Genomic DNA, 10,806 nt, shown 5'->3' with positions numbered 1-10,806 from the left:
AAGAATTAGCACAGTTCCAGGAAGGGTGACATGTTGATGCCACCAGGCCAAGAGCCACACTTGCCTCTGGACTGTGCTGTGTTTTGCCCTAGTCTCCACGGAGGAGGAATTCCTGTAACTGGGATGATTCCCATTTGAACAAGAGAAAGAATGAAAGGATTTGAAGTTGTTTATAAGAGTAAATGCAATCAGTGCATACAAAGCTGAGGGGGGGAGGGGTCACTGTTTTTCATATGTATCATTAGAAGGGTTTTTATACAGAGCAACCTATCAATAATCAGTTTTCAAATTCCACTGAGATCAATCGTGAGTCTGTAAAAATTAATAAACAGAAACCTCATTTAAAATGGAGTCAGGAGGCTAGAAGAGAACTCTCAACACATACCACTGACCCCAACCGGCAGGGATGCACCTTGCACCTCTCACAGGGAGTGACACTGCTTAACTACCTCAGCAAGGGGAAGGATTGCTCCTTGCCCAGGAATAGTTCAGCCAATGGGAGACTGCCGTAACTCAGCCAACGAAAAGTCACTATACTTCCAAGTTTCAGTTTCCTCCGATGGACTCTTTGTTTGCAACATCTCTTCCCAAGGCCGTAAAGGAGCAATCCTCTCCATTGTGTCTTTGGACTTCACTGGGGTTTAGACCACATGTCCCCAATTGCAATTCTTTGTTGTTCCCCAATAAACCCATTTTTCTGGAGAAATATCTGGCCATTTGTTTAACCTCAACAAGTCAAAACAACAAGAGGAACTTGGGTTAGCAGTAAAGGAAACATTTGCTGATAGGATGGCCAAGTCAATGGCAGACAAGGTCTTTAAATCTCATATTGAATCTCGTCATTCTCTGCGGTCTGCATGGATCTAGGTCAGCGATTTTCAACTGCTGTGCCCAAAGAGGCCTACCGTTGTGTCACAAGAATTTTTAAAACATATAATTCCTGACTATTTAGTTAGGGGCACTGACTCCTTTTCCCTAAATGGTCAAATAAAAAAATGGCAACAGCCAACACAACAATAGCCATTTGGTGTGAATGAAGCAAAATAATACTTTTTATTTTTTTGCAAAATTGGCAAAAAATGTGTTTTTTTGGTGTGCTGCAGAATTTTAGTAATTAGCTTATGTGTGCCATGAGATGATAAAGGTTGAAAATCGCTGATCTAGGTATATAGCCTTGCTTGAGGATAGGGGTATTGTTTACTAGACGTATCAAGAGCCTTGCCAGGCTAAAGATTCTGGAGTTTTTCTGAGTGATTTGGTCTTACTCAGGAATGCCTATTTTAAGAAAAAAAAACACACACAAACAAAACCCACATTATTTCAGAATTGATCACAGAGTCATTTAAGCACAAGGAACACTAAAATATAAACTTTAATGGCTTTATAAAAATCCCTGGAGTGTAGAAAATGTCATTGGAACATCTATTAGCGTTCACCGTTGAAAAGCATTTTTAAAGTAAGGACCTCATCACTGCAGGTGAGTTCCAGTAGTTAACATAACAGATACTTTACCTCAGGAAAGTTCCTGCAGATTTGCCACTGTTTATTAAGTTGGGAACAGAGAAACCCAATACCCTGCAAGCTACAAAAGAGAGGTAAGCAAAAAATACCAGCTCCCACCGCCCTCAGCACTTTTCATCTCTGAAATGCTATTCCAAGAAAAAGAGAACAAGCTAGATAGTTGCTTTTAGCATTCACAATCAATGCAAAATTGTAGAGTTGTGTAACTTTCTAAATGGACTTACTTCAAAGTGGCTGTGGGTCAAGAATCATTAAACAAGCACTTTTGCTTAGCACATAGCAAACAGGTCTTTTAATCCGATGTTGGGGAAGAAGGTTATTTTATTTATTCAGCTGTGGTTTCTGTGGAATTTTAAATGGACTAAAAGAGGACTGTTTGTTTGGATGCATGGAGTATTATATATATATATATATATATATATATATATATATATATATATATATATATATATATATATATATATATATATAGCTATCTTGGGTTCTTTTAACTTAAAAAACAACAACAGGGATTTTGGTGGGTGGAGTTGCTAGGAAAGGGGCAAAAAGGTAAGGAGGAAATACTCCAAATGATAGACTTTGCAAAGCAATAAACTCCTTCGTTCAGAGCATCTCAAAGGGATTTGCAAAGGCTACTGGTCCAGCATTGTGGGAAGTGAATCTGAAAAGCAGGGAAACCAACTGATTTTCCCAAGGTCATTGGACACAGTGGCAAACACATTTAGAGCTGTCTGTCTTTGGGCCATCTGCTTGCACGAGTTTTCTGCTCTCCTAGAGTTTTACCCATAATTCCCACAAATCAGCCTAATAATGACTAGGAAAATGAATTTACATGTAATTAAAGGTGGAACTGCTAATGTTATCTTTGCAACCAGGATGCTGAAAGACTGACAAGGTCATGCAGTTAAGAACTGAAAAATGAAGAGAAACAAAAATAAAGCCTGTTAAGGTAGCCCCGCACCCCAAGTATTAAATTCAATGTGAAAAACCTTTTACAGGAAAAGTACAAACAAGAGTTAAATTTTTTTTTCCTACTCATAATTATGAGCAATATTGAAATTTTCAGGAAGAAATCCAAAAGTAAGACATTTAAAATGCATGCTAGGTAAATTTCGTGTGATAAATAGGAAGGAAGCAGCGAGATCCTGCTAATTAACAGCTCTGAGCAAGGGAATGTGGAGAGAGGAAAGAAAGAATTGTAAGCTCTGGGAGTTGTTGAAAATCAGAGCTTTAGGAAACCGCTCATGAGAAATTAATGCTGCTATGAAGACAACAGACATTTTTCTGGGTGTTTTCTAGTTCACTCAAGAACTGAAGAAGTGCTCAAGGGCAGAGCTAGTGAGCATGGTGGGTCCAAGCCAAGAACTGGTTTCAGGCCCCACAGTGTGGCTCTGTGGTTGAGCACCGACCTCTGAACCAGGAGGTCACGGTTCATTCCTGGTCGGGGCACATGCCAGGGTTACAGGCTCCATCCCCAGTATGGGGAATGCAGGAGGCAGCCAATCAATGGTTCTCTCTCTGAAATCAGTAAAATAAAATATATAAATAAATATATCACACAAAAGAACTGGTTTCAGATACAGAAGGTACAAAGATGTTCAGAGAGACCTTTGCCCAACAGTCAAGTGAAGGCCAAGGCTTAACGGAGGTAGACAGTTACCTCCAATGCTTTCTTGGGTGATGCTGACATTACTGCAAAGATCTTATAAGCTTCTCTTTGGGGGCTGCTGTTGTCCCAGTCTGTTATTAAAGCAACTGGACTTGGGAATCTAGTCACTCTCCATCAAGTGACCAAATCTTATTGATTCAGAAACTCCCTCCTCTGTTGAAAGGGAGGTAAAAAAAGACTATTGATGAGGAAAATTAACCTACAGAGTATTTATTTATGGTATTACTACCTCTTTGATGACATGATAAGGGCTAGTTAGTAGAGACTTTTTAAATGAGAGCAGGGTAAAAGGGAATTTCAGGAGAGGGGTATTTTTCAGAAAGCAGTTCCAGGGAGTGTGCTTAAAAATCATCGCAATGTAGCAATGCAAATTGGGACATACTGAATCACAAATTAGGGGATGCTCGAGCAATATTCTGGATGGAAGTTTAATGTGGAGGGTGTGTGTGAAGGGGAAGAAAGAGAGATTAATTTAATTCCATTTGCTGATGTGACTGGAGCACAACTATTTTTAGGTATAATCCAAACAGTGCATATCTTCTCCATTTTGATTAGTAGCAAATTGGCAGGGAGTCAAAAGAATTAGTATTTCTCAGCACATTATGCCAGAAACGTACAAATAAAACTAAATGATCTGTGCCAATGTGTTTAATTTGAATTTCTGCTAAGGTTTTTATTTATTTTTCCCTTCCAAAAAACGAATGGGTTCAGCTTTGTTTAAAAAAAAAAAAAAACATATATATTAAGCCTTTCTCAAATGGCAGCAAAAGTGAATAGAATACTTTTCCTTTAGACCCTCGGTTAGAAGCTCTTGCTAAAAAAACTGAAATGTTAATATCATCCTGAGACTTCGGGTGCAGAATTTCCGCCTGGCAATATTACATGTTGCCAGAGGAAGTCGGCACATTCAACAAAATGCAAAATTAAAATAAGCTAGGAAAATGTGCTTGACAGGGAAAGCTTTCACAATAGCCACTTAGAAGTTATTAATAATTCCAGTTCCAAAGAAAGCTTGGACTGAAAAAATAAACTCTATTTGCAAAGTTCTATGAAGGCAAGTTCACCAAGGGAAGAAGCTGTCTGTGTTACCAATTATACATTTCTACCTTGGAGGGAGAATTTATAGATGCTGGACTAACCTTGTTACCCGTTAGAGAGCTTTGTAGGGTGCAAAGGAAACATCATTTCCAAGGCAGCCATTCAATGAACCTTGATCATATTGAAGTTCACTGTTTTAATTTTAGTGTTAATACCGTCGTCACTTTCTTATACACAAACCCATGGGCTAAGGTGGATTTTCTGCCTATTCATTGCCCTCCACCTGTCACTTCTGCTGTGCATTATTTCACCAGATTAAATAGGATTGGCACTTTCTTGCTCCCACTGCTTTAGCGATTGGGATGGGCAGCCCAGCTCCCCACATCCCTACTATAAACCAGCGTCTGTCTTCTTTAAAAAACAGCAAAAAGTAGTCTGCATGGGTGGCTGGAAATCACTGGCACAGTATGTTTTTGAATCCTCTCAATTCCTTAGTGAGAGAACTCAGGAATCACACAAAAATCTTTTTCTATTTTCCACAAATAAATGTAAACTGGTCCCCAGGTTATCGTGGTTTCTTGTCATTTACGAAAGAGCTCAGAGCTGTCTACTAGATAAAGTTATATATATAGATTTGTTTGTTGTTTAAAGTTTAAGGGGCTTTTCATCATTTTAAGACCTGAGGTCTGATGTATGTTTTGGGCTGGGAAAATGTCTTTTTATTTCAATGTAAGGACAATCTATGCAAAGTAAGTAGATAATAAGGAAATGGAGAAAGTGAAGCTTTAACCTGGTACTTCAGTATTCTTCAGATGAAACTCTAGACATTTAATCTATTAATTGTGCGGTATAATTTAAAATAAAGCGCAACAAAACCCCTAGCAAAAGGCATCTTACATACTCGTGGTGGGGGAAGGGAGGGTAGATATGACCGCATTTAGTACCTGGGGGGAAAGAGTGAGATTTCATCCTGAAATTGATTCTGCATCCTCCAAAATAAGTTTCTTTAAGTATTTATCTTTGTCTTCTTAAAGAAGTTTTGCCCTTCTCCACTCCCCCCCCCCCCTTTCTTTTCTGGAGGAAGGAGTTAAACATATAGCAGCTTGTATTGAAATGGCTACTGTTCATGCAGCCTTCTGCTGCTCTCTAATCACCCACATCACAGACCCTTCTCAGAAGGCTGTCTCCTGGTCTTTAGACTATCCCCCCTGCAGAAAGGGACAATCAGAACCCACTTTCCTTAGCGGAGAACAGTTAAAGCTCAGGACCGGCCCCAAAGTTCTACTCTTCACTTTGCTTTCTTTACTGCACCATCCTGAAATGAAGCGCTGGTTTAAAAAATACAAAGCATACATCCTCAAACCAACTTATTCTGGAGAACGTCGCATTCCTCCCAGGGTACAGATTTCACTCTACTTTCCTTAGGAACTAATTTCATGAAAACGATCCCCTCCATTGGCTGTCATCATGCTGCTAGGAAGTTTTAAAACTTCCCATTTGCTTCTACCTGGGACCGGCCCACCCAGAACGTGTGGTCTCTTTAATCACACGACAGAGAACAATATTTACTTCAAAGCTCTTGTATACACATTTTTGCTTGACCACCAGAACATGTTTCACTCTGAACAGCCACTGGAGAAATGTGCGCACACCGACCATCTGCGGGCTGTGGGATTCTCTCATGGGAAACAAGAAGTCACGGAGGCCACTTACCCGATTCCAAGCAGGCAGCTTGTTCAATGAGTTAGTCTTCTTTCCTGCCGTTCGGTGCCAAGTTGCAGCTGAGTTACCTGGCTCCATCACTTTAGAAGACACACAGTCCCAAATGTTACTTCTTAAATCAGGTGCAGCCATGGGCTCTTGAAAATACTACAAGTAGTCTAGCGTACCTTCAAGCGGTTGTGGAAATTGAGGGCGAGTCTGCAGGTCTCTGTAGGTACGTGCCTTTTTTGGTTTAGAGGCATTCTATTATGTTACCGAGTCATGAAAAGCTATTAAAAGAGCTCCCTGGAAAAACCTATATTTTGCACAAAACAAACTGTCTTTTCCCTGGTCACGGACCCCTCACAGACACACGGCACATAACCATCATTGTGCTTCATTGGTATTTATTGCACATGGACCAATTCCTCACACAGTAGTTAGTTGCACCAGCGTATAAATACTTGGTAAAACACACAGAGGAAATAGAGTTTATACAGAAAGTGCTCAATTTTACCAGCAGATTCACGTGGGCACTTGGACATAAAAAAATAATAGAAAAATCCCCAAGATATTTATATTTATAATATGGATACAGTTACAGTACCATGATAAAAGAGTATAAAAAGGTATTTTTCCAATATATCATTAGCTCAATAAAATCATAGCCAACAGAAGTAGAGCTTGAATTTTAGTTTAGTTTTTAAGATCTGCCCTCCCACCCCGTTAAAAAATATTTAATTTCTTCTTGTGCAAGTAACACCTCTGTGGACTTTACAATTTCTAACACTGTGCAAAAATGGCATTTTGAACCACTCCTTTTTTTGTTTTTGTTTGTTTTTACCCACATGTGCAGTAATCTGAATTATTTCCTCTTTTTTTTTTGTCTTTTCTTTTTCTGTTCTGTCTTCAATGGACAGAGTCACATGTCATAGAGGCTCAGTGCCTGGTCCTTCCAACTAATATTGATACATAAATAAGCTGTTTAATATAAACAAGTCTTTCTAGCTTGCTGTGCAATGTGCACAGTGTGAGGTAGAAACCCCGCAGCCGGGCCACCTAGGGCGTGGGGACAGCAGGCTTGCCCTACACAAGGAAAGCAAGGTGAGGCGTGTTCCAAGAATAGCTTACAATTTTTTCTGTCTTTGTTTTGAAACGCACTTTTTGCATCCACCCTTTCCCTTTGCTTCCAGAGCAGGAGAAACCATTCCTCGGGAATTACACTGAAATTTCTCTGGAAAGCAAATGGAAAGACGGCTTGACAAACTGCCATTCCCCCTCCCCCCCCCTCCCCCGTCCCGGGAAGGGGGATGGAAGCCACGTTGATAAACAGGTTATACCCTCACCCTTCTTCCTTCCCTGCCCGGCCCCTGCAGCAAGTGACACCCAGGGAAAAACTATCGAAAGAGGCATCGCACGCGCGCGCACAAACAGGGGAAAGAACCCGAGAGCCCTGAGCAAGCCGCTGTCCCACCTCTCCCCAAACTTCCCTTTCTGGCAACGGTCCGTGACGTTCCTGTTTGTTTTGGATGATTCAGGCGAGGTTTGTGGGCTTCGAGTTCACCTGCTGCAGGTCTTGAGTAAACACACATCTCTTTCCCCCGGGAAGCCATTCAGGGGCGCCCGGACCGGCTCCGTCCCGGCGCGCAGAGCCCGCGCGTCCCGGCGGGGCGGCGGGGCGGCGGGAGGCGGCGCCGGGCCCTACACCTTGGATTCCGAGGTGCAGCCGGGGCTCGGCTCGTCCAGGCTCGAGTCGCTGTCCGCCGCCGCCCCGCCGTTGCAGCCGGCCCAGGGTTCCAGCAGCCGCCCGGGCGGCGCGGCCCCGACGTCGTCGTCCTCCTCGTCGTCGTCGGAGGCGGCCCCGGGCGACGGCGTGGGCCCGGCCACCGCCAGGCAGCCCGAGGCGCGCGAGCGATCGCGGGGGGCCGCGTGGCGCCCGCGGGCGGCCCGGCGCGCGCAGCACAGCAGGTGCTGGAAGGCCTTGCGGAAGTCGGGGCTTCGGCAGTAGATGATGGGGTTGAAGGCCGAGTTGGCGTAGCCCAGCCAGTTGAAGAAGACGAACAGGCCGTGGGGCACCAGGTCGGCGTGGAAGGCCTTCACCACGTTGGCCAGGAAGAAGGGCAGCCAGCAGAGCGTGAACACGCCCATGATGATGCCCAGCGTCTTGAGCGCCTTCTGCTCGCGCAGGGCCACGAGGCGCGAGGGCCGCCGCTTGCTGGTGCGCTCGGGGTCCGGCGGGGCGGCGGGGCGCGGGGTCCCCGGGGAGGGTGCGGGCGAGGCCGGCCGCGCGGGGCCGCTGAGGAAGCGGCGCTCGCAGCTGTCGATCTTCTTCACCTGCTTCTGGGCCTCGCGGAACACCCGCAGGTACACGAAAGCCATGATGCACAAGGGCAGGTAGAAGGAGACCACGGACGAGGCGATGGCGTAGGCCCGGTTCGTGACGAAGTCGCAGCACTTGGGGTCGTTGTAGCAGCGGCGCGCCTCGTCGCCCTCGGCCCGCCACCAGTGCATGAGGATGGGCAGGAAGGACACCAGGGCCGAGATGGCCCACACGGTGCACACGAGGGCCCGCGCCCGCGCGCGGGTCAGCAAGCTCTGGTAGCGGAAGGGCGAGGTGATGGCGAGGTAGCGGTCCAGGGCGATGACGCACAGGGTCTCGATGCTGGCCGTCACGCACAGCACGTCCACCGAGGTCCAGAGCTCGCAGAAGAAGGAGCCGTACTCCCACCGGCCCCACACCACGAGGGTGGCCCCGAAGGGCACCACCAGCAGCCCCATGACCAGGTCGGCGCTGGCCAGGGAAATGATGAAGAGGTTGGTGAGCGTCTGCAGCCGCGGCGTCTTGGCGATGGCCACGATCACCAGCACGTTGCCCGCCACGATGAGCAGCACGATGAGCGCCATCAGCAGGCCCATGCCGGCCGTCCACTGCTGCGACAGCGGCGCGGGGCCCTCGCTGGCCGGGGGCAGCAGCGAGGCGGGCGGCGACGCGGGCACCAGCAGTCTCGCCGCGGTGGCCGCGCCGTCGGGGAGAGGCGCGGCCGATGACAGGTTGCAGGGCTCCGAGGCGCCCAGGGCGAGCACCCCCGCGCCCATGCCGAGCTGCGGAGGCCGGGGGCGGGGGGTGTGGCGGGGTTGGGCCGTGTTTGGGGAACACCCCAGAGGTCCGGGCGGCTGGGCCGGCCGAGGGAGGTCGCGGCCAGGTCAGGGCAGCCGCGGCGCGGAGCCGGAGGCATGGGCGCCGGGCGCCTTCCCCGCCGGAGCTGCGCGCTGTCTCCGCCGCCGCCGCCGCCGCCTCCGCTGCTGGAGCCGCTGCCGCTGCTGGAACAGCCGCCGGGACCTCAGCATGTTTCTGAGCGCGCCGAGCCCGCAGCCCAGGCACCCAACACCCACCCCACCCCGCTCCCACTCCCCCAAGCCAACCTCCGGAGCCTCGCGTCAGACGCCGGCAGCCAATCCGGGCAAAGGCACGCCCCTCGCTGTCCCCCCCCCCCCCCTCACCCCCGCCCCAACTCCCCGCAGCCTCCTCGCACCCACAGCTCAGAGGCTCTGGGGAGTCCGCGGCAGATCTCCCAGCCAGCGCCTCCCGGGCGCCCGCCGGTGCCTGGAAGCGCACCCCTTTCTGCACCCGCCGGTTCCGGGGTCCCGTTTCCCCAAGCTCCCTGCGGCGGCGTCCGGCTCTCACCCGCGCTCCTGCCCGCTCCCGGGGCCCCCACTCTCTTGTGCGCTCCGTTACTCTCTGCGCTTCTTCTGCCTCCTGCGTTTGGCTCCCTCCTGCGCCCCCGCTCCCCCGGCTCCCGGTCTACCTCCGGTGCCCAGATCGCCAGCCAGCGAGCCCGCGCTCCCTTCCGCGGAGAGCGGACCTGGGCGTTCTCTAAGCCCAGAGAGCTGGACAGCCTGTGCGCGGGGGTTGGAGGAGTTTGGCGGAGAGATTGTTCCGCAGGTCGGGCAGCCTAGCTGAGTGAGTGTAAAACCCTTTCCCCTTCTAGCGGGGGCCGTCAGCCTGCGCCCTGCCAGCTCCGGGGATAGAAAGCGGGTGTTCGCGGTCAGAGGAAACTTTCCAGCCGAGCGCCAGGCTAAAGCGAACCGCGCATCTGTCAGGAATGCTCTCCGGGCGCCGTTCTCGCCAGGAGCTTGCGTGCCAGTGCGGTAGATGTGGCAAGGAAGGCAGCGCATCTGACAGCTAACGCTGAGGACCGGTAGGAAAAACACACACTCCCCAGGCCCAGCTGGCGAATCTGAGTATGATGCAACCGTGTGTGCCTGCACGACAAAGACAGGGGCTTAAGGAAGCGCAAACGTTTAAGCGTAGAGTAAATGACACCGCCACCAAGAGAGAGCACACTTAATTACACTGTGGACTTTTCGCAGCCAGTAAGGACACCTGTATTTTGTGCTTTATGATTCACCTGATCTGATCGTGTGAGTTGGGCCAATACAAACAAAAAGGCTCTGTTGGTTTTTGGTTGAGGTAATGAAGTGAGATTTCAGATTTCTTGGTTGTTTTCTCCTTTGCCTAAGTCCCCAGATTCTCAAAACTCTAGGATTAGTGTTGGGAGGGAGGAGAGAAGAAAACATGTAAATACCCAGGAGGATTAAAAGCAGATAGCAGTTGAGATTAGAGCCGTGGTTTCTGAGTTGGCAAATGAATCGGTTTGAAATTCGTGAGCCTTGGGCCCAGCTGCCTGTGGGTTATATGTGGGGACGAAAGGACAGAATAAATTGCCAGGAACACACAGCCTGCTCTCGGATTAAGCCATGGTAAGTTCCATGGTCAGCTTTGAAAAGAAAACACCTTTAATTAAATCCTCTAGGAGGAAACAGCTTCTAATAAATAACCCATGTAAGGGTGTGTGAGAATATTCTGTATCACTCAC

The 10,806-nt window shown here is 48.4% G+C and overlaps 1 protein-coding gene across 1 annotated transcript; it reads right to left on the bottom strand.

Moving 5' to 3' along the window:
• Positions 1-7,492: 7,492 nt before the first annotated feature.
• Positions 7,493-9,164, bottom strand: ADRB1 (adrenoceptor beta 1). The gene has a single exon (XM_059661480.1). The coding sequence runs from the start codon at positions 9,023-9,025 to the stop codon at positions 7,631-7,633; it is 1,395 nt and encodes a 464-aa protein (XP_059517463.1). The 5' UTR covers positions 9,026-9,164; the 3' UTR covers positions 7,493-7,630.
• Positions 9,165-10,806: the final 1,642 nt, after the last annotated feature.

This window comes from Myotis daubentonii, chromosome 13 (assembly GCF_963259705.1).
Source record: "Myotis daubentonii chromosome 13, mMyoDau2.1, whole genome shotgun sequence".
Lineage (NCBI taxonomy): Eukaryota > Metazoa > Chordata > Mammalia > Chiroptera > Vespertilionidae > Myotis > Myotis daubentonii.
This window is presented reverse-complemented; position numbering and strand designations above follow the sequence as displayed.

What these genes read in the sequence shown, in the direction of transcription:
- ADRB1 (XM_059661480.1), bottom strand. Translation starts at nt 9,025, where the DNA reads ATGGGCGCGGGGGTGCTCGCCCTGGGCGCCTCGGAGCCCTGCAACCTG.